This window comes from Mytilus californianus, unplaced genomic scaffold (genome assembly GCF_021869535.1).
Source record: "Mytilus californianus isolate M0D057914Y unplaced genomic scaffold, xbMytCali1.0.p SCAF_7, whole genome shotgun sequence".
NCBI lineage: Eukaryota > Metazoa > Mollusca > Bivalvia > Mytilida > Mytilidae > Mytilus > Mytilus californianus.
In genome coordinates, this window is record NW_026262723.1 from 47,312,795 (window position 1) to 47,336,476 (window position 23,682).

Genomic DNA, 23,682 nt, shown 5'->3' on the forward strand with positions numbered 1-23,682 from the left:
TTGTCTTTGCCAATAAATCAGGGGTTATAGTTCGATTTGGTTTAGGATTTGAAGTCATTCTACTTGGTTTGTAACAGTAGTTAAGATGTTGTGAATCTTTGTGCTCTTTTCTGAACATTTTCTAGGACAAACTAGATTGGTCCCTTGACGTTGTACGCCTGTAACTATCCCTCCATAGGCTTGGAATTTGTTAAATTAAACTAATCTCATTTGCGACACAACATCTTGTGGTGGTGAACAACTATTAAAAGCATCATTTCTGGATTTGTCCATAGTAGTTTCGATTTGAATTTGTGCTTTACTTAGCCTTCAGGAATCAAGAGTACCATTCAGATTAGACCTGTACTTTGTACCAATCTAATGATTCAAAGTTTTTTGGGAATATTTAATAAAAATTATTGCGACCTTCAAACTAAATATAAATTTTGTTTCTAAACATATTTAAAAGGTGGACAATAAAACAAATGCATCATTATTGAACACAATACAGTACTTGCTAGGTGTTAACCAATTCATCATAGAACTTGACTGCAGGTATAAACAGCGACAATGACCTTGCTCATGACATCTTATAGTAGTTTTAAAATAAGTAATCAAAACAATCCTACAAGAAATGTAGGTGTGGGAGTGCTTACAATTCACATTACTATATACTCTATATATTTCCAAGGGGCATAACTCGATATAAATTTCATAACAATCCTATATGTTATGTAGGTGTGAGTGCCAACAGTACATTTTTCTATATAATATATATTTTCAAGATGCATTACTTCTTTTAAAATAGTTTATCAACACTTATTTTTGAAATGGTCGGAGACATTGCAATTTTGTATAGAATTTACACTTCCAACAGATATAATTCAAGAAAAAATAATTGATCAACCCATTTTTTTTTTAACTATCCCAGATATTACCAACATAAACCTTCAATATAAATAATTTAATTTTATTATAATCCTGCAAGAAATGTACCAAGCTCGAAAGTACTTGCAGTGCAATTTTCTATATAATTTATAATTACAAGGCCTTTAAAATAGTTCTTTGACACTGATTTCAACTTGTCTCAAGTATTATACATATAAAGCACTCACAAGACTGGATGGATGGATAAATGTCCATCATTTCTATGGTTCTGGCATCTTGTTGTGCAGGGGACAATAATTGGAGAAACAGATTCTACTGGGGTGGTGGGTTAAAATCTATATTTATCTATTGTTGAACACCATATTTTAACCACTAGATTAATATTGTTGTGGAGTTGCTGTTTCACTAATGCATATCCCATTCCTTTACTCATGATCCATGAAATATGTTGGGTATAAGCGAAGATTGTCAAAAAAAATGTTACTGACATCAATTCAACCACTATTGAATTTCAAAGGAATAGAACTTCTTTTTTGCCATAATAGAACTTCTTTTTTGACATCTTCAAAACATATTTAAATGATCTTTCTTATCAGTTAACTTTAGGGCAAATGATACAGATACAGGGGAGATAGTTACATTGCTAACCTAAAATGTTACTTTTCGTGACGTCAAACTGTGACATATCGAGATTAGATGCATTTTTCGACTGACCTTAATCAATAGCTTGAAAACTAGTATTTGTACCTCTCTTTATAAAAAATGTCATTTGGCCTTGATTATGTATGAAGATTATTTGTACCAATTTTTAGGAACAAATCACCGATGATTTTTTAAAAAGTAGATAAATATACAGTCAAAAATGCTGGTTTTCCTAAAATCATGGCAATTTAATAAAAAAAATTATTATTTCCTTATGATTGTTACACAAGTTTTCTGCATAATTATGTAAAGAAGATATTCACAATATTTTTACAAAAATCTGCTTGTGTTTATCTTTTGAAATAAAAGTTAGGTATGTCTTTCCAAAAGATAGAAATGTGCACGAAACCGCAATTCTTAGTAAATGTCTAAATTTTCTACCCATCTTTCTCTTAAAGTAGCACAGCGAGGCATATTTTTTAATAAATTTTTGAATTAACTGGGTGAAAAATAGATATTAAGCAAATTTACATCAAAAATTCAACGTAGGATCAAAACTGTATCTCATGCCCTTAAATGTGTATGTTCAAAGTATTCTAAATTGAAATTCAACTGCATATATATTTCCATGCTCTAAGTGTAATTAAAATCTGCCCTTCTATTAACTTTGAATAAACAAAAACTTGAGCCACTATATTGGATTTCATTCAACACATAAAATGTCTTGACATGTATTTAATACAAAATAAATACACAGGCAACATAAGCTGCAGCCACATCCATCTCTGTATACACCATCACTGAAATAATACAAAATAAAATAATATTATTAATATACTTTATATATGACATCCAATCTCCTACTCAACTCACTAATTGACAGCTGTATGTTATACATTCCATTTTTTTACTTCATTTTCAAAATAAATAATGTCCTCTATAATCAATCACATTTGCTTTAAAGTAAAACAAGGATGAAGCAATAGAATACATTTACATATGACCTAATATTACATATATAAGATTCAAATATCTTAATGTTTTTTATGCTTGAATTTACCATTTTACATTTAAATTGTTAAAAAAATTAATAAAAGTTAACTGCGTTGTGTATTAATAGTTATTCAGCATAATTCTTTCTGCACTCAAGATTCTTTTAGCTTTGGTATGTCAGATATCTAATAGCTGTGCCATGTGCAGAAACGGAAAAAATGGAAAATCAAATGGTTAGAAAGGATGTGCATATAGTTGGTAGTTAATGCAATTGATAAACCTATACTTGTTTACTTCCCAAAATGAAAGTAAATAAAAAGCATGATTTATTCAAAGACTTAACATAACTATTGGAATTAACATCCCAAACTTAATGGAACCAACATTTTAATGAATAGCAATTCTATATATCCATTAGATTTATTTTTCAAAGAGAATAACAGCAAAAAGACTTGGATCTAAGAGATGTCAAGAAAGATTGATTTATGATAAATTTTTGTTCCATTTAATCAGACTTGAAAGTAAGATTGAAACAACTTTGAAACTTGCATTAATCTTGAAATAACAATCCTGATACACTAAATAATCTATCAGGAAAAGATAACCATGGTTGTCCATTAGCTCCATTCTGAGGATACTGGCTTAAATAAACTGTGGACAGAAATACATCTTTTGTCTTTATGTATACTGATAGTATAATGAAAATATTGAAATTAAAATGGTAATACACTAAATATGCAAACATTCATAGTCAATGAGCGAGCCATGACTGAAGGTGCAGGACCAAAAAACCTCAAAGTAAATCAGAAATACTTATAATGCTAATACAAATTGCATACCAACTATCCTTGACTTATCATAAGTGGTTCCCTTAAAACTGACATAAACACAAGCTTGAACATGTAAACTATGCAAAAGTTTCAAAGTCAATGAACCATGATGAGGGGGTAGGGCCATAATCTGCAGTCAAATAAGACCCCAAATGCTTATACAACTGCATACCAAATATCATTAACTTACCATTAGTCATGTTAGTGGAACATCTTAAACTGACCTAATCACAAACTTAAACAATAAAACTATTCAAAAGTTTAAAGCTCAAAAGATCATGACTGACATGGCTGGGCCAAACATGGAAATGAGTTGTGCCAATGGTAATAAAAAAATAAAAATAAAATCTGTCCCATTCCTAATCTTGTAGAGGTACACTTTTCAAAGTCATGAGTCAAACCAAAGTTTTATATTGCCACAAATAATAACAACCGAAAACCACTATGACAATAAAATGAACAATCTAGTGCTGGACTTTTTTAAACTAAAAAATAGTAGTTAATCATAGAAAATATTATTTCTAAAGTTATGTTTAAAGCAGCAAAGAAATGCAGTGTGTAATTTAAACTTCTACATTTTAAGAAAATAAAGTTTCAAAGACAAAATACATCAATAACAAATTAAAATCTGCTGAAAGACAACAATACAGACACATGTATACAAAGTAAAAGAACAAGAAAAGCTATAACTGAGGGTTTGACACGTTTAGTAATGTAATCAGATTTTACAGAGCCTCATTCTTTTGAAGTTGTAAAACTTGTTTTATATTTTATTGAGTTTAATACTTCGGTTTTTGTGACTAAAATTAGAATTACATTTGCTTGCCATAGATTGGCTGTCCTTCCCATTATCAAAATTCTACCCCCCCCCCCCCCCCCTCCCCCCACCAAAAAAAAGTAAATTAAAGGGAAGCATTTTTTTTATTGTGAAAGATAGAAGTCAAACATCCCTTTTTAACATCTGGCATGATGTATTTTAGTAAAATGTCCAGTCTAACCTTAGCAAATGATTATCGAGTTATCAATTGTTTTTTACTTATTTTTACTTTACTATAATGCAAAAAAAAATTGGAATTTTCAATTGGTTCGATGACAGACTTATTAGTCTTTAATACTGTTAAATTAAACAGGCATATTAAATAAACAGCTGTGCCATGAGCGCATGATACGCCCGTTGCATTTTTACAAATAAAGTTCAATAACTTCACAATGTCATATCAGAAATTTGTGAAAAACTAAAGGGAGGTTATCTTAATTGATATAAACCAGTCACCAAAGTTTAATGAAAACTGCTCAAAGCACTTTAAAGGAATTGTATGAAAACTAGAAAATCACCCCTTTCTTATGAATAAAATCCCATAACTCGGAAGTGTAAAATCTAAAATTTATAAAAATTGAAAGGGAGCTTACATCAATAGATATAAACAATTCTCCAAAGTTTCATGAGAATTGCTGAAAGCATTTTTGAGTTTTGTCCGAAAACTGGAAAATTCCCCCTTTTTTTAATGAATAAAACTCCATAACTCAGAAACATAAAATCTTAAATTTATAAAAATCAAAAGGGAGCTCATGTCAATAGATATAAACAACTGACCAAAGTTTCTTGCAAATTGGTGAAAGCATTTTTGAGTTATTGTCTGAAAACTGGAAAATCCCCCCTTTTTTAATGAATAAAACCCCATAACTCAGAAACATAAAATCCAAGTTTTATAAAAAACGAAAGGGAGCTCACATCAATAGATATGAACAATTCACCAAAGTTTTATGCAAATTGGTTGCAGCGTTTTTGAGTTAATGTTCGACATGTAGACGATGGACTGACAATGGTATACCATAATTCGTCCTGTAAACGGGCGTATAAAATCTGCACCCTCCCTTAAAATCCTTAAATACAGACATGTTTGTCCTTTTATCAAGTGTCAAACCCTATCAGACAGATTAGCCTATGACTTGCTCTTTCAGATACTGGACACCTCAGTCCATGCTCTTTTTACTTTTTTTTTTTTTTTATCAATTTCAGTTTTCAACTTGCACATGAATATAAAATGTCTATAGTGAGAAATATTTGCAGATTGTTACAGTTGAAATAATATAGCATATGCAAGTCAAGAGTTTAAATGCCTTGCTTGCAAACTTTGTTTGGCTGTTTAATCAGACATTGTAATTAAGATTGACACCTAAATTCAATGGGTAGGCGGAGTAACAGTCTGTTTACTATAGCTCACAATCATTGGCCTACCCATTTAATTTAGGTGTCAATCTTAATTACAATGTCTGAGCAAATAACCAAACAAATTCTGCAAGCAAGGCATTTAAACTCTTGATTTGCATGCTTTATTATTTCAACTGTAAATAATAACTGTGCATTACTTTAAAACTTTTTGACATAAATAAAAAAATATAAAAGTCACAAACTGATTTTCCTGAATAAGGATTCAGTAAGATCTTTGCAACTTTAAATTTAAATCATACATTGACTGATACTACCAAATAATCGAATACTATGTTACCAATAACAGTGCCATAGAATATTAATTTCATATGATTTCTGCAACTATTTTCTATTCATATACAGGTGGTTAGTTTAGAAAATTTTATTCACTTCAAAACAGATTTAACTGTGAAAGAAATCAAACATTCACTATAAATCTTAAGACTTAATTCTTGGTTTAAGAACAAGCATATACAGGAGCACCTGTTGATCAGTAGAGTAGTATTAATGATATGCAAGGATTTCACTCTGAAGATAGATATATATACAAGGCAAAGCCACTCAAGTCTTACCATCTTTCATCTGTATATTTATTTCTGAAAAGTGGGATTTATAATGACATACATGGAAAAATTACAGTTGCAGTACTCAGTAAAATGATATTTAACCTATAATGCAACTCTAATATAATACATACAAATTTCCATTCAACAGTTAGTGTACAGGAATTTCTGAAAAATTCATATTTTTCATGGGAAAGAACATCCAAGTGTTATTTCCTATATTAAAATATCTCAATCTAAAATGAAACTATCCATATTGGTAGATTTTCAGTTGCCAATGGATGACAGACATTGAATAACTCTACAGAATGAATCACATATCAAATACATGTATTATCTAGTAACTAAGGAAAGACAAAGAGATTTATCCATGAAATGAGGATATTTGTGTAAACATGAGGACCTAGATCATGACACACAAATTCTGAACCATTACCAAGGAAATAAATGAACTTTTAAATACCAATATGCATCTGTTTACCATTTTTGCCTTGTATTGATTTCCAAACTGTATAAAACTAATTTTTACCTTTTTGCCTGTTCCAACTTTGGCCTTCTTTGTTCCTCTGACCTTCTTCTGTCTGTTCTTTCTTTCTTTTCTCTGTTTTCTACCTGCTCTTTGAACTTTTTCCACTACACCATGCTGTGGACAGATAAACATGTTAATGATCAAATAAACAAATTCTGTCCATCTCCAAAAGCAAATCTAATATAAACGATTTAATTTCATGTACATAATAAACCTGTCTTAAATGTTAATAAAATTTACTCCTAGATTCAAGAATTTACTTTTTCCAAGTACAAATTTGATAAATTTAATACTATGTCTATAATATTACTTTTCACTGCTAGAAATTAACTTCATTTCACAAGAGCTATTTGACCCTCAAAATTGCAACTGTAAATAGTGGCCCACTTTAATGTGAATCGTGATCTGCCCAATCTCCAAGTTTTTTTGTTTTACTTAAATCTGGAAGCAAACAAACTTCAAACTCTACCAGGTACATTGTACCTTGCAATACATTTTGGCATAGATTGATTGTTGTTTGCTAGATGTCAGTGGCAAATATTACATGCAAATGTCAGGTTAAGAGCAAATTAACAATAATTCCAATAAGTAGGGTAAACAAAGTTAGTCAAATGCAGTCCTGGACAAAGGACGAAAATTTTGATGGCCACTAGCAAATGAGAATATGTTGGATAAGGTAAAAAATTTTGCCTCAAAACAGCCACATACCAACCCATCAAGACCTGTTGCAAGGGTTCTTCAGCTTTCATAGCTCTTTGTAAAATTATTGTCAGACTGTCAGTACATTGGAGGGTGTAACATGTTTCATGCTCTTAAAGGCCCATGACCTTCTTTATTTAATTTTCTATATGCTCTCTTTACATTCCTTAAGTGCTTTTTCAGTAAACATACTAGTATATACTGATTACAATAAGCAAAATATTAATATACCCACATCTTCTTTAATTCATAATTAATTAGAAAGTCAAACTGACTTCTAATGTAAAACTACAAAATGGTATTAAACAAAATCAAAAGATCCTGAACTGAAGACCTAAAGAATTTTTTCAGCCTTGTACATTAATGCCATTTGCCCCTTATATGAAACTTACTACAAAAGATTATCTACTGCCATAATATATCTCTATGAAACATTGGAACAGAAAACTATCAACAGTTTTTCAGTTATATATAAACAATTAATTTTCAGCTGTTAAAATGCAAACTATCCAAACTAAATGAAATCATACTCGGATAAGTCTGTATTTGGGTTCAAATTTCTAAACAATTAATTTTCAGCTGTTAAAATGCAAACTATCCAAACTAAATGAAATCATACTCGGATAAGTCTGTATTTGGGTTCAAATTTCTTGGCAAAGTCTAAGCTGTCATATATCAGTCCAAATCCAGTGGTCTTGCCACCTCCGAACTTTGTCCTGAATCCAAAACAGAATATTACATCTGGTGTGGTCTTGTACATTCTGGCCAATTTTTCACGGACATCAGTTTTGGCAACCGTCGCCTTGCCGGGATGTAGAACATCTACAATCTGAAATGAATTATGAGCACTCATTGAAAAAATCTATTGCTTGACAGAAAGAAAACACAAGTACTTAAGTCCTGAATGAATAAGAATACTTGCTTGTATTTTTTATTTAAGAAATAATTCATGGGGGCTTGAATTAATTGTTATTTTACCACGGTTGGCCCTTTTATGCTAAATATTTTACCGAGCGATAGCGAGGGGTAAAATATCAGCATAAATGGACAACTCATGGTAAAATCAATATAAATTCAAGCCCCCCTGAATTATTTCTATTCTAATAGGACAAAGACAGCAATTCTTTAGTTTGGAAGCACTCTAGGTGCAGTGATATTGTTTGCCTCAAATTACATCCGAAATTCGGCTTTTTCCCCTAGAGAAAATTCCCATTTACCAGAGTTCGCGAAAATGGTCGGTCCTGTCGGTCAAAATGAGACTCGGGATCTGTATTTTGAAGGCTAGTGCGAGTCCCGATGACCGATGTAAAAACCGCCGTTGTAGTGCATATTTAGGCACTTTTTAACATCGGTTATTATATGTACCGCAACTGTTTCCAATAAGGTTATCAGATGTACCCGCTGCCAATTTCCGGTACTGGTTTACGGATTTATTATAAACAAACCAAAGCGGCGATCTACACGTGGCCTACTAAATTTGTTCATAGAGCCATCCCTGGCAAACAATCGGCGATTGAACCCTACAATGGAGCAAACAAATACTGTAACAGCCGAAAAAGTGATTCAGATGATGAAATGGATAGTGAAGATGACTTTAAATAAGAACAATCAGAAGACCTGAACTGGTCCTTCATTGTTAATTTGCCTGTGGGTGCGAAGAATAAAACTAATTATTTCGACAAAATATGTTATTAATTTTATTTCAGGATAAAATTGACAGATTTTGTAGGACTGACAAATAATCATGCTTTGTCGGTCCCATGACCGACGGGTCAAAACAAGTTTTCGCAAACTCTGATTTACTAAAAAATATGGCTTAAAATTCCCCCCAATAAGTTTTACATTTTTCCCAAAAGTGACGGCATTGGTATTAATGAATGTAAATTTCGTATTCATGATTATTTTGATATTATGAAAGTGCTTATGAGATCCAGGTTTCTGATCAGAATCATCACGGTGTTTTCAGTGCATTAAGTACCATCATTGTTTCTGTCTCTTTCCCCTCCCCAAAAAGTACCTTTCAGGTTTAAAATGTCTGACAATCAAAATATATGTGATAAAACTGTGCAAAAAAGACAGTAAAGTTTAGCAAAAAATCGGAGATGTGTTTAAAATAAAATAAACCAACTTCCCAATTTCAATAAAAATTATGCATTTTTCCCCAAAAAAAAATGGTAGAGGTAGTTCTGAAAAAAGACAACAATATCACTGAGGTGAAGGGAATGTTTGCTGTTCCCGTAATTTAACTCATTATTAAAATTCACGTAAATACGAAGAAAACTGAATAAGTGACATGGTTAAATGATTTACAATAACATACTAAGACAGATTTGGACGAAGCTGATTGATTATCTTACTTTTATTTAAGAAAATGGGCTTTCAACAAATTCTTATCATTATTTCAATATTTGTCATGTTTTCATGTTTTGACGACTTTCACTTTCAAATTTGTGCATTTTCCCGTAGAATGCTTAGGTTTTCACGTCATCGTTCAATGACGTCATTTACACCATCTGACCTCAGGTAATTCATTCATAAATAAAATGCTTCGCTTCGTATGAGCGCAGCCTGATACGACCACAGAGGTTGAACCCTGAACAGTTCGGCAAATTTGGACACAATATTCAAGCTTGATACTGTCTGAATTTGGGTTGTGATCAAATTTTTGACATAATAAAGGTTTCTGACACAAAATAAATGTGGTCAAAGATCTTACAAATCTATTGTGCAATGCTGTGCAATTGAAGATTTCTTCTTGAAACTTTTCAAAAATTCGAAATTTGAAAAATTTTGAAAAAAAGATATGAATCCCTTAAAAAAATTGGAAAAAAAATCCCCCCCCCCCCCAACTTTTTGAAACCCCCCTTGGAGCAATAACCCTAAAACTCAATCCCAGCTTTTCCTTTGTAGTATGGAACATTGTAGTACAATTTCAGAGAGATCAATACACTTAAACACAAGTTATTGTCTGGAAACTAGAAAAATGCTTGTTTTTGGCCCCTAATTCCTACATGTTTGGTGCAATTAACCCCAAACTCAATCACAGCCTTCCCTTTGTTATATGGAACCTTGTGGTACAATGTCAGAGAGATCCATACACTTACACACAAGTTATTGTCTGGAAACTAGAAAAATGCTTCTTTTTGGCCCTTAATTCCTAAACTGTTGGCCCCATAGCCCTAAAATGAATCCCAACCTTCTACTTTTGGTATTAAACATTGTGGTACAATTTCAGAGCAATCGAGATACTTATACACAAGTAATTATCCTGAAACTAGAAAAATGCTTGTTTTGGGCCCCTAATTCCTAAACGGTTGGGACCATCATCCCCAAAATCAATCCCAATCTTCCTTTTGTGGTATTGCACCTTCTTAAAAAATTTCATAGAGATCCATTCACTTAAACTAAAGTTATTGTCAGGAAACCAATGTGTCTTCGGAAGACACTGCAGACGATGACGACATCATACCATCCCAAAAAATTTTTGCGGTCGTATAAAAAGCAAACTATGTGGGAGTAAGATTGGAACTGCCCAAACAATCCATGACGTTGACGATCAGCTAACATATCAATATATTCATATTTTACCACGGGTGCGTTCTCAAACTTGACAAAGTGTTTGAAGAATGTCATATTAGAATGTTGTATCCTACTTTTTCATAGGAAAAATTTTTGCGATAATTTTTGTAATTACAGCTGCTTCTTAGTTGTCAGCTAGAAGTCAGATGCATAACATTGGAAGACTGCTAGGTAAGCTGTCTTAAACATCAAAAGGTTTTGCTGAGTTTATATTTTGTAGTTTTCCTTCATTTCCAGTCAATTTAGACAAAAGTAAATGAGGAAAAACCCCACATTTTAATTGTTGTATATGGAGAATTTTATTCATGTCCCTTAATTTTAACAATTAGATTTATATTCAGACCAATGTTTTGATTGTATTATAATTTCTTGGGAGATTGTTAACTTCTTACTGAAGTGTACTGCTGTACTATTGAAGAGCTTTGATGTCATTTTAGACAAATCTGACATTTTCCAATCTACCATGAGTACATAATCAATTATTTCGAATAGATTTCCAAGGACTACCCTGAATGTCACACCCTATGTTTTAAAATTTCTTAAGGTTTGGTCTCCTCTCTTTTTCCTCATGTTGTCATACATGTATAATAAACCAACCACCTATCAAATCTATAATAAATGCCCTTCCTCACATTTGATCTCACAAGTCAATGCTTTGTTATTGAGAAAATAAATAATTCTAGTGTCTATACATACCATCTGCTTCCGGCACAGCAGACGATTGGTCATAAATTTCCTAGTACGAATTGTGGCACCTTCACTCTGAAAAGTATACAACAGAGAACATGAAATGGTGATTCACAACCTACTCTGGAGAGTAACTCAATTATTTCTAATTTAAAGACTTATTTGGCTAAGTGGACTTCCTAGAACAGTAGGATTTTTTATAACACTGGAATACATTGTAGGCAGATTAATAGGGGGAGGGTTGAGATAGCACAAAATATGTTTAACCCCATAGAATTTTAGTGCCTGTACCAAGTCAGGAACCTCTGGCCTTTGTTAGTCTTGTGTTCTTATAATTTTGGTTCATGTTTCGGAGTTTAGTGTGACATCCATTTTCGCTGAACTAGTATTCATTTTGTACATTATTGAATATTGTTTAGCCTGCCTCCAGGTGCAAAATTTTCTTGCTGTGTTGGAAGACCCATTGGTGGCCTTAGGCTGTTTTCTGCTCTTTGGTTGGGTTGTCATCTCTCTGACACATTCCCAGTTTCCGTTCTCAATATTAATATAGCATATATTTATAAATACATTGTAGTCAACCAAATTGTTGTACTCCTACCATTCCACACACAGACATGATAGCATGGATTTTTCTCTATGTCAAAGGCCATATGACAACCGGTAGGTGTATATATATATGTATCCTTTACTTGGGTGATTACTTGTTCCTGCAGAGGGTCCCAAAATAAACAATGTTGAGAAAATTGGTAATAATATTGAAGCGAACTGTATTAATTTTCATGTACAATTGAAGCGGGATGATAGAAATCTGACATCCAAGTTTTTTATATTCCATGAAACATAAAAAGCATTTAATATGCTGATCAAATGAACCTTGTCCTTAGCATCTAATGGTCAAGTCAAAAGCCTTACTTAAAGACAAAGTCGGCATGTCACAAAACAAGAACATATCAGATATAATTCACCATTAAATGGTTATTCCTGGCATGATAAAAGAGTGCGATAAAGAAAAAAGTAAAAGGGATCAGTCTCTTCCAACAAAACTCCCATTGAGGATATTGACATGCAGATGTTTTAATTTAATGCATCTATTAACATTTAGTTGAAAGTCAGTTGGACTACTTCCCTTGAACCGGACTATCTTTCACATCAATAATGTCGTTCGTAAGGACGCAATGTCGTACGAATATGCTATCAAACTAAAGAATGGGTATTAAATATTTTATTCATTTGTTCCTTCAACAAGATGGTCAGTAATATAAACGATTAATGTGGATTGAAGTATGGGTAGTATCGTACCATGTTGGTGAAATTGTTGACGACGGAAGAAAGGACGAACCGGAAGTTGAGAAATAATAAGTACTTTAGATATTGAAATAGTTCTCTAATTTAATAAATTCATTCGAACAATGCTAAATCAAAGTGGACTCTTTTATTGTAAAAAATTGATTTCGTTTCATTTTAGTATGTATGTACTACTAATAATTTTCTATGGTGTATATTACACTTTCACTTTCGAGTTTATACTTCCGGTTAAATTTCCAATAAAACTGCTTCAGTCGGAAATATACTCAAGATACTGCTGTATGAAACTTTCCTTTGTATTATGTTTGGTAATGTTATGAGAAAAAATCGATCTAAGATTCCCTTCAAATAGCTTGTTAATTGTTTGAATCAAAAGCACTGTCCAGTCTCAGATTAAATCATAAATGATATCTGGAAAAACGTGAAATAATTTCCAACTACATGTACCACTACTACAACCCGAAACTGATTTACAAATGTATCATGAAAAACGAACATAACGTAAAAAGCTGCGTAAACCTTTATGTAGAAATGTGGGTGCAATACAAAAGGTCACAAACCTAAAATTTGAAACAGCTTGTTTTTCTAAACTAAACCTTTTCACTATTTAGGAATCTGTGACACTGGGAAATTGGCATCATACAATGATCAATTTTAGTTTTGGACGTCAGCCATTTTCTATTGTGAAGTCCAAATTTTCCTGGAACTGTTGCAATTTCCAGAAATGGCAAACAAATAGCAATAAGGTGTCTAGGTCATAAAATATATAACAGATCATAACATACAAAATGTAACACTGTGTCTTCTACTGAAATGCTGAAACGCTCTCCCTACAAGATTCAATAGAGCAAAAGTGAATAAGTTATTTCCCGCCAAATTCCACAAAATAATATCCATTTCTTGACACAACTATAATTAAAATAAAGAATGAATTGCTCCCACCAATTTTCCCAAATTCATGTCAAGAGATGAAGAGAAGTTGTTTGATATATTTTCAATAATACACTACGGTTTAAGTTTTCATGTAAAGTTTGTGATGAGGTCAGTTTAAGGGAAATCACTAGTGGTAAGCCAATGATATTTGGTATGCAGTTGTATTCAGTGATTTTCCTGCCTTTATTTTGGGTCCGAATATCGGCCCCGTTCCCAATTAGAAAAAAACCTAAATTTTTCCCAAATGAACACGTAAGATTCCCAGTTCAATCAAGTTGTAGCAGAAAGATAATTGATAATTTTATCGTTTGTATGATTTGGTTCAAAATATAGGTTGTTGTACTGTTCCGGAAGAAAAATACGTCCGTAGACAGATTATCATCATATTTGGGGAACCAGTTTAAAGTTCTGCATGGTTCATCTGAAAACCGGAAAAACGTCAATAACCATGATCTAAATTTTCAAAGGAAACAATTTTAATTCTATGAAAGTTTGCTACTACGGTCGATTATTTTTCTTCCAATAAAAGTATTGAAAGTATGATTACTATTAATTTCCTTTAAAAACACATTGAGCATTTATTCTAAATTTAGTTTTTGTCTCCATAAAATGTGCTTAACTGTCTTTGTTAATTTTTTAGTCTTTGGTTTATTTATAAATTTTGTAAACATGCCAAAGCGTGCAGCAAAATGCTTTTTTCGCTGGTCAATACATTATTTTCTTCTGTTAGTTGTGATGTTAATATCAATTAAAAAGCCAATCAAGCCACGGAAGTGCACGAAATGGTATTTATTAAATTCATGTACCATAGAAAATATGGCAGTCCATTTACACTCGGAATTCACGGGAATAGAAACGAATCTTTAATTATCTCCTTCTAACTTTGATGATTATTAAAAATTATTAAATCAGTTGTAATAATTTGAATGTGAATTGTTCTACTAGTTTGTGTAGTGTATCCAGGTTTGATTCTTCTTTTTGTTGTCATCGTGGAGAGTATTGGATAGTACCTTCCCGTTTTAGTATATATTTCTACTTATGCATATGTTCTCATGGCCCATTCATGTTCAAATTTATATGAAGGAGCCCTTGTGTCATAGAGACTAAATGTTTCCAGATCACTACATACAGACTCTTAATGGAGATGATTAAAATAAATTGTTTTGTCTCTACATTTTATTAGCAAACCAGTTAATTCATCATGAAAAACATCTGGAAATGTCCAAGATCACATGATATAGCTTCATTTATTTTAAAATTTTCTGATGGGGAGCATGCCATCAGACACCAGTAGCATGAGTCGTGCCAAAGGCAGAACTTGACGGGCTAGCAGAGTTGAGGGAGGACTTAAAAAAAAATTAAATAGCCCTTGTATAAAGGAATTTAGTTAGTGTCAAACCCTGGATATATATTAACATGCATTAAGAAAAAAAATTTGATATGTTCAGAAAATTGGAATTCTAATAAATAACCTCATTAAGATATGATGAAATCAATGATTTATTTTTTTCCCCAATTAACACGTTATATACGACACATTTTTCCCAATTGGCTAGGGTATAGGCCCCATTTGAAAAAAGGTAGGAAAATCACTGGTATTAGCATTTGGACATTTCAATTCCATGGAGATTATTTGGCCCCATTTCTCTGAGTCATGGTCTATTGACTTTGAAACTTTTGCATATACAGATGTATTATAGTTTACATGTACATGTATAAGGGTGTGATCAGGACAGTTTATGGGAACCACCAGTGGTTGGTCAATGATATTTGGTATGCAGTTCTATACAGCATTTGCATGTCTAATGGCCATGGATACAATGATCTTCCACCTCCTCATGGTTCAATGACTTTGAAAATTTTGCATTGTTTACAGGTTAAAGTTTGTTCTTTTGGTCAGTTTATAGGGACCCACCTATGATATGGTACATGTATTTGGTATGCAGGTGTATTGTCAATTGCATTGTGAGTTCTCATTTCCACAGAGGTAATATGATTTTTTAAACATGCACCCTCATACATAGTTTATTGACTTTGAACGTGTTGCATAGTTAACATGTTAAAAGTACTGCCACTTTAATTTCAGCTATAAAAATTATATAAAGGCAAGACATATCTCTGTGTCAATCTCAATTTTATATGCATTTAACAATTACATTCCGTCTGGGATTAAATTTTTAGACATCAAATATAACTTTGTTAATCCTTCATGGAATACAATGTATTATGAAACTTGGACAGAAGCTTTTTCAAGATAAAAGAAATGAGCTGCGTCGGATAGAAATCTACCTTATGCAAATGGATATCAACACATCTGTTAACCTTTTTCAGATTAAAGAATTTCTATGCAAAGTAACTGTTAGAAAATTAAGTTGATATAAGAACCTTACAAAACAGACTAAAATTTATCTTTTATTTGGTATTTGAATGTTCCAAAATCAAATAAAGTCTTATACATGTACAGGTATACAATGTATATGCACTTGCATAATGTCGTTATTTCTATCCAACGCAGCTCAAATAGCATCTGAAGAAAATATTAGATTTAAAAAAAAAAATCTTTTTTTTTACTTATAAATGGACTAAGCTTTTGGCAGTGAACATTACATTTTTACACTGACAGCAGAAATCGAAGTCGGGACACTGGGTTCAAAGGAACCCTTTGCAATGTTTTCATGTGAATTAGGAATTTTATCTTATGTTTTATATAAATATGCACCTCTATTTTGATTGTTTCATTAAACATTTATATTTTATTTTAGGGCAAAGTTGTTTATAGAATGAGTGAACCCCCTTTGAAAAAGAAAAGAACCCTATTAGATTTTTTTAGAAAGAAAACCAAATCAAATAATGGTAAGTACACATCAGACAGCTAAGGCAAAGTTTGTCATTTCCACCTGCTCCAATGAGCAAACCCTCTTCTTCCTGTAAAAGTTTTACCTCAGATTTTGTGAAAACTTAAAATACAAAAGCTTAATCTGTTTTTCTTATATGATGAAGGATAACTGGTATTTCCAATCTTTAGGGTGGTTACAGGGGACCATTTAGAAGTTTTGTCCACTCTATGCTCATGCATCATGTAAAGATGATGAGTTTAAGGTTAAAACATTGAAAATATAACTAAAAAACTGATAGAATACAAGATTTAAAAAAAAAAAATCAAAAGGAAAGTTACCAAACAAAATAAAAGAGTAATCATACCTTGAAATATAAAATTGCTGTATTGATATCCTGCATCCAAACTCTTTTTATCATGATGGGTCAAAACTGAATTATTGAGTGGGTTTATATTGATGAACTTGTACATGTAGTATGTATTTAAAAAAATAATAGGAAACAATCCTACTGAATCAGGGATTTTCATTATTTATCCTGTTAAGTCATGTGTATATTTCTGATACATGTACATACAATTATAGAATTTAAAATTATATTTCTATATGAAATGTCAAGTACAAATTACCATGATTTTGCAATATTAATGTTTTCAAATAACAAATAAATGTCAATGAGACAGCAACCCTTTGGTACATAAACCAAAAGGCATCAATAGCTGGAGGTCAATATATATTCTTCAAACTCGTGCAAGTCTGTAATATGTCAATATGATATTACAATATAACAAACAAACAAAATATGAACTTATTAAAGTGATTTGAAAAATAAGTGCTTAAACAGAGCTTTTAAAAATTATTAAGAAACTAAAGTTCAAAAATTAAACTTAGATGAATTTGGCTATTTTTCTATGTCCCTTAAGGTCATAAACATGGAGCTCTTCACATATTTAGGTCTTATACATCCTTGGCTTACAAATGTTCTTGTTGTTGCATACTTGATGAAATTAAATTTAGAAAAGCACTTCTGAACCTGAAATGTCATGGCTGTATTAAAAATATCAGCTATCAGTCTTAAAATAAATAATCAAAATTGATAAACAAGAAAAGTACACTGTAAGTATATGGACATAAGTAATAACTAACTTTGCAATACAGATACATGTATATATGCTAGGTTGATATTTTTGAAGGTTAGCATGATTATTATTTTTTTTTTTATTGTTTTACTTTTTTTTAGATGAACCAGTAAAAGACAAAAAGGTGGAAATTATTGATGTAGAAATGGCTGAATCTAAACCTGGAAAAAGCTCAAAGTAATTATATTTATAATTATAGCATTCATCTATCCACCAAATTGTCAATTTCTAATAGATTTTTGCAGAAGTGTTCAAACAATAAAAGTAGTGGAAGATAAAAAAAGCATAGGATGTAATGTTGAAGTAAAGTTAAAGTTACATAATGAATCTGTTTGACTCAAACAATTAAGATGCTTCTGTATCAAATTAGAAATACTGGAAATTCAGAAGCTAATGTACATGTGTGCATTTATTATTGTGAATCCTTGACCATTGGAAAAAATATGAAATGCAATTAATGCTATTGCAAAAATTTTATGAAGGAAAATTACTACTGAGAGTATGAATACAAGTTTTTATACGACCGCAAAAAATTTTTGTGGTCGTATATTGGTATGACGTTGGCGTCGTTGTCGTCGTCGTCCGAAGACACATTGGTTTTCGCACTCTAACTTTAGTTTAAGTGAATGGATCTCTATGAAATTTTACCACAAGGTTCAATACCACAAAAGGAAGGTTGGGATTGATTTTGGGGGTTATGGTACCAACAGTGAAGGAATTAGGGGCCAAAAAGGGGCCAAAAATAAGCATTTTTGTAACTTCCAGACATAACTTGTGTGTTAGTGTATGGATCTCTCTGACATTGTACCACAAGGTTCCATATCACAAAAGGAATGCTGGGGTTGATTTTGGGGGTAATTGCCTCAAAATTTTAGGAATTAGGGGCCAAAAAAGGGGCAAAAAACAAGCATTTTTCTAGTTTCATGACAATAACTTGTGTGTAAGTGTATGGATCTTTCTGAAATTGTACTACAAGGTTCCATATCACAAAGGGAAAGCTGGAATTGAGTTTGGGGGTAATTGCCGAAACGTTTAGGAATTAGGGGCCAAAAAGGGGCAAAAAACAAGCATTTTTCTAGTTTCCAGACAATAACTTGTGTGTAAGTATATGGATCTTTCTGAAATTGTACTGCAAGGTACCATACCACAAAGGGAAGGCTGGGATTGAGTTTGGGGGTGATGAATCATAAGGGGGTTCAAAAAATTTTGGGGGGGGTTCCTTTTTTCTCTTTTTTTCCTTTTTTTTTTCTTTTAAAATTTTCCATTTTAAGTTGGTTATTTCTGATTTATATTTAAAAGCAAATAATAATGATATGGTAGGAGATACACAACAAACAGGATGTGTAAATTATTATATAATAAGTATTGTGCAATAGCAAGAAATTGTCATTGCACAGTATTGCACAATAGCAAGAAATCTTCAATTGCACAGTATTGCGCAATAGCAAGAAATCTTCAATTGCACAGTATTGCGCAATAGCAAGAAATATCCAATAGCACAATATTGCGCAATAGCAAGAAATTGTCAATTGTACAGTATTGCGCAATAGCAAGAAATATTTAATTGCACAGTATTGTGCAAAAGAAGATACTTCTTATAAATTGCTTATTTCTTGACCAATTTCAATGGGGTTTTATTCTTGAATTCTTGGGGTTCTTTAATATGCTGAATCTAACCGTGTATTTAGTTTTTGGATTTTGGGCCCCGTTTTTAAATTGGTCCACATTGAGGTCCAAAGGGTCCAAAATTAAACTTTGTTTGATTTCATCAAAAATTGAATTATTGGGGTTCTTTGATATGAAGAATCTAACCGTGTATTTAGATTCTTAATTTTTGGTTCCGTTTTCAAATTGGTCTACATTAAGGTCCAAAGGGTCCAAAATTAAACTTAGTTTGATTTTAACAAAAATTGAATTCTTAGGGTTTTTTGATATGCTGAATCTAAACATGTATTTAGATTTTTGATTATGGGCCCAGTTTTCAAGTTGGTCCAAATCGGGGTCCAAAATTAAACTTTGTTTGATTTCAACAAAAATTGAATATATGGGGTTCTTTGATATGCTGAATCTAACCATGTATTTAGATTTTTGATTTTTGGGCCCCGTTATCAACTTTGTCCACATTGAGGTCAAAAGGGTCCAAAATTAAACTTTGTTTGATTTCATCAAAAATTGAATTCTTGGGGTTCTTTGATATGCTGAATCTAACCATGTATTTAGATTTTGGATATTGGACCATAATAGGTGAATGTCCAATTTAAAATTTTTAAGTTCTTAGACCACATTCATTCTGTGTCAGAAACCTATGCTGTGTCAAATATTTAATCACAATCCAAATGCAAAGCTGTATCAAGCTTGAATGTTGTGTCCATACTTGCCCCAACTGTTCAGGATTCGACCTCTGCGGTCGTATCAAGCTGCGCCCTGCGGAGCATTTTATTATTATTGCAAACTTAACTGCATCTTTCGATAAAACATGGCAATAATTTCTGAATTTACAGTAGTTGACATTATGTGAAAAATAAAATGAATGGTACTTCGCTCTAGATATCTCACTGATCAACTAATCATTGCTTTAAAAGTTTCGCTGTTCACATTTTCCACTTTTCACTAACATAAATGATCTTATTATGGTTTCAGGATATTTTGGCGGTCTTTGCAAATAAAGACAGGGTTAAAAGTGCTGTGTTATATGTGGCTTTATATATAAGTATTGCATTAAATTTTTACATTTGTTACATTCATTTGCAAATAAAAGGATAAAGTTGTTGGCAGAGAAAGAGTTGTGATGAGTGATAAATTCAACAGCTGACCAAATGACAATACCTGATGTAAGACCACAACCATGATTAGTCACATAAAGAGATACATCATATTTATAGGTTTATGTACACATATTCAAATATAGAGAATCGTTCGTTTTCTCGATATAAAATATATTTGTATGAGGCTTGGAAACAGGTAGAATGAGAGGTTGTGCACTATATGAAATTATTTTTTCTCCTTGACAAATTTTTATGTATACTTTTGAAAAAAATAAATCTTTTCTGTTTTGTTAAATTTTCTTAGATAATCAGCCTTATAATATTATAAGTGTGTTGTTCAAATATGCATATGCAGTGACCATGTAATCTTTTCTGCTAGAAATAATAATAAACTGTTAATTTATTAAAAATAATGATACAGAGACCTGCTTTTATTCCTTTGTAGACCAGCAGTAAATCCTGTGAAAAAAGTTTTAAATGACATTTCTACACAAGGGCTTGGTGCATCATTTGATGGGAAAGGAGCTCAAGCAGCCAAAACTTTTACCGAAAAAAGTAAGTTTTTTTTTTTGACTTAATGTGCGTCATTAAAAAAAATGTGAAATATAAGTGGGGAAAATGCTGATAATCTCAATAAATTATCTTATGCATACCAGAATTTTGATGTTTTGTATTCTCGAATTCGTCAACAATTATAAGTTTTCATTTGGTCTTGTTAAGCAGAAATCCAGTGTCGACCAGTAGTGGACATTTCTTGAGATGTTGCAATAGCTCATGTACAGTACGGGTAGAGACTTACTACTATAAATAACGGACTGGGACATGTCGGAAATGAATAATCCGACTTTTTTATGGTAGGTAGTATGGTCATTAATCAACAGATCCAGGTGTGAACGGTAATATAATTGTCCTTTCATCTCAATCCGTGCTACTAGATTATTACGCTTCACTGATTTCAGAATCAGGTTACCTGTGATTTAAACCTCTCAGCCACTTTATTGATTAGTTCTACATCGTATTTGACATAAAATATTTTTACAGGTGAAGTACTGGAGACAACTTTGTTTTAATAAAAAATAGCCTATTTTTTAATTATGGCTTTTTATATTTCAAATGCTGTATTTATTCCTCAAAATATTATTTTCTATGTTCCTTTGTATTTTTTTTGTTATATATCTTTTTCGTATTTGTTGGCATACAGTTTTTAAAATATTTTCTTTTTTATTTCTGGAAGGTTATTTTGTTTTACTGATTTATTTTCCACGTAAACCCATTGATTAGCAGAATGATGTGCAAAGTGCTGCTGTATACGTTTTAGTTTGACAACACTACAATTGTATTTAATTTTCAGTCTGCGTTGGGTCAGTTCTGAAATAAAAATAATTACACTGAGCAATACTTGTATACTAGTAGTTTGGTGATTCTTTATAATTGTGAATTTACTTTTTACTGTAAACAAATATTGTCCGAAAGTTGGTGATATATAACTAAAGTAGTATGCAAATAATAACACTAGAAGAAGATATCGATTCTTCTCGGGAATTAGGTTTATTTTGGTATTTCTGTGTTTGTTAAATATGCATGAAATAATTGCCACTGACATGAAATGGACATTAAAACTAGAAGCATTCAATCGTTTGATGACCAGTTAATTAAATATTTACTATGATTTGTAGTCTAAAGAAATGCAATTACTCCTATTTAAATAATTTTATGGTGCTGCATTGACTCTTAATTGCATAATATTAATTTACGCACAATGCATGTTAATTTGTTTGTTGTATTTTTGACACCAATCTAAAAAAAATATTTGCCGTGAAAAGACAATTGCATGATACACATATCAGTGATCAACAGCATGTGGTTGAACTTTGAACTTGACTTCACTCACAATACAATGTTGAATGCTAAAAATAGCTGGGATTAATTTTGTCAAATGCACGTGATTTTCATATGGCGGGAAATATCGTAACAGTTAACACAGGTGACCTTACTGACCGACCGTGGGAAAATCTATTCATGATTTAATTTGATACGTAATGATTGGCAGTATTGTGCGTTAGTTTTGAGGCTCTTTATTGAGATCCATTAATAATTGATTTACCAGAATAGAAAATTTAATCCTTGTAATTATAAACAAAACAAGCTTTTGTCTTCTTTAACTATTTTATTTATTATATTTATCAGTCAACACCCAGATTCCTATTTAAATAATTTATTCGGACACCTCCTTTAAAGTTCGGGAATTATACAATTTAAACTGCCGACATCGATTTACAAAATCTTACTGACTGCACGAACTTTAGAGAATGGCTAGAAATACGACGCAAAAGTAAAGACGGCTGATCATGAATAGTGTAAAACTTTGATCTTCGTGTATTGATTGACACAATTCGTAAAATATGTTTATAAAAAACACGATTTTCATTCAAATTTCAAACATGGAAATAGAAAGGCAATATCTTTGTTATAATACAACGAGTGTCTACAAATCTGTTATTTCCAATATATGTAAATTTATTAACAAACAAAATTTAAAATAATGCTGGGTCATAGAATATTGACTTGCATATGAAAAGTTTTTATTATATAAAAACTAGGATTCGAAAGATGATCACGGCGTTATAAATATTGTAAAAAAAACCAATTGTTTCAAAGAGATTAACGGGAAATATATGTCACAATAGAAAGCACGATGATCTGGCTGACCAAATTGTTTTACTTGCGAGAAATGATTGACAGGTATGAATAGACGTAGAGGCTCCGACCGGGAACGTGGTATCCAAAGGAAAATAACAGTTTATTCACAATGCCTATATTCAATTTGTTTATATATTTTATAAATATGATATGTTGGCCTTATACTTAAAATTGTGTTTCTATTAATAACATAAAGGAACAGGACGTTAAAAGGGGGAAATATTGTAACCATCAACGAAAACTCGTATAATTTACGGGATTGATGTCTCAACATTTTGATTAAAACTTCGATTGAAAACAGTCCTGGTTGTTATAATTTTGAATAAAATGAAATATTTACGGTTTACAAATACAAATAGTTTATTGGCACAAACACAATTATTATAATTGGCAAAACATTTTTAC

The 23,682-nt window shown here is 31.7% G+C and overlaps 2 protein-coding genes across 2 annotated transcripts in view; one reads left to right on the forward strand and one right to left on the reverse strand.

The window, feature by feature from the left end:
• Nucleotides 1-2,228: 2,228 nt before the first annotated feature.
• On the reverse strand, nucleotides 2,229-12,942 carry LOC127709148 (40S ribosomal protein S24-like). The gene is made up of 5 exons (XM_052214513.1): nucleotides 12,901-12,942; nucleotides 11,611-11,676; nucleotides 7,955-8,164; nucleotides 6,637-6,750; nucleotides 2,229-2,309 (listed from the first exon to the last, which is right to left on the reverse strand). The coding sequence occupies exons 1-5, from the start codon at nucleotides 12,901-12,903 to the stop codon at nucleotides 2,307-2,309; spliced, it is 396 nt and encodes a 131-aa protein (XP_052070473.1). The 5' UTR covers nucleotides 12,904-12,942; the 3' UTR covers nucleotides 2,229-2,306.
• A 184-nt stretch (nucleotides 12,943-13,126) lies between these two features.
• The window catches only part of LOC127708443 (poly(ADP-ribose) glycohydrolase-like), a 34,566-nt gene continuing 24,010 nt past the window's right edge, over nucleotides 13,127-23,682 (forward strand). Inside the window, exons 1-4 of the mRNA XM_052213312.1 lie at nucleotides 13,127-13,214; nucleotides 16,602-16,692; nucleotides 17,914-17,989; nucleotides 21,023-21,132. Coding sequence (XP_052069272.1) covers nucleotides 13,188-13,214; nucleotides 16,602-16,692; nucleotides 17,914-17,989; nucleotides 21,023-21,132 — 304 coding nt within the window. The 5' untranslated portion in view covers nucleotides 13,127-13,187. The remainder of the gene's footprint in view (nucleotides 13,215-16,601; nucleotides 16,693-17,913; nucleotides 17,990-21,022; nucleotides 21,133-23,682) is intronic.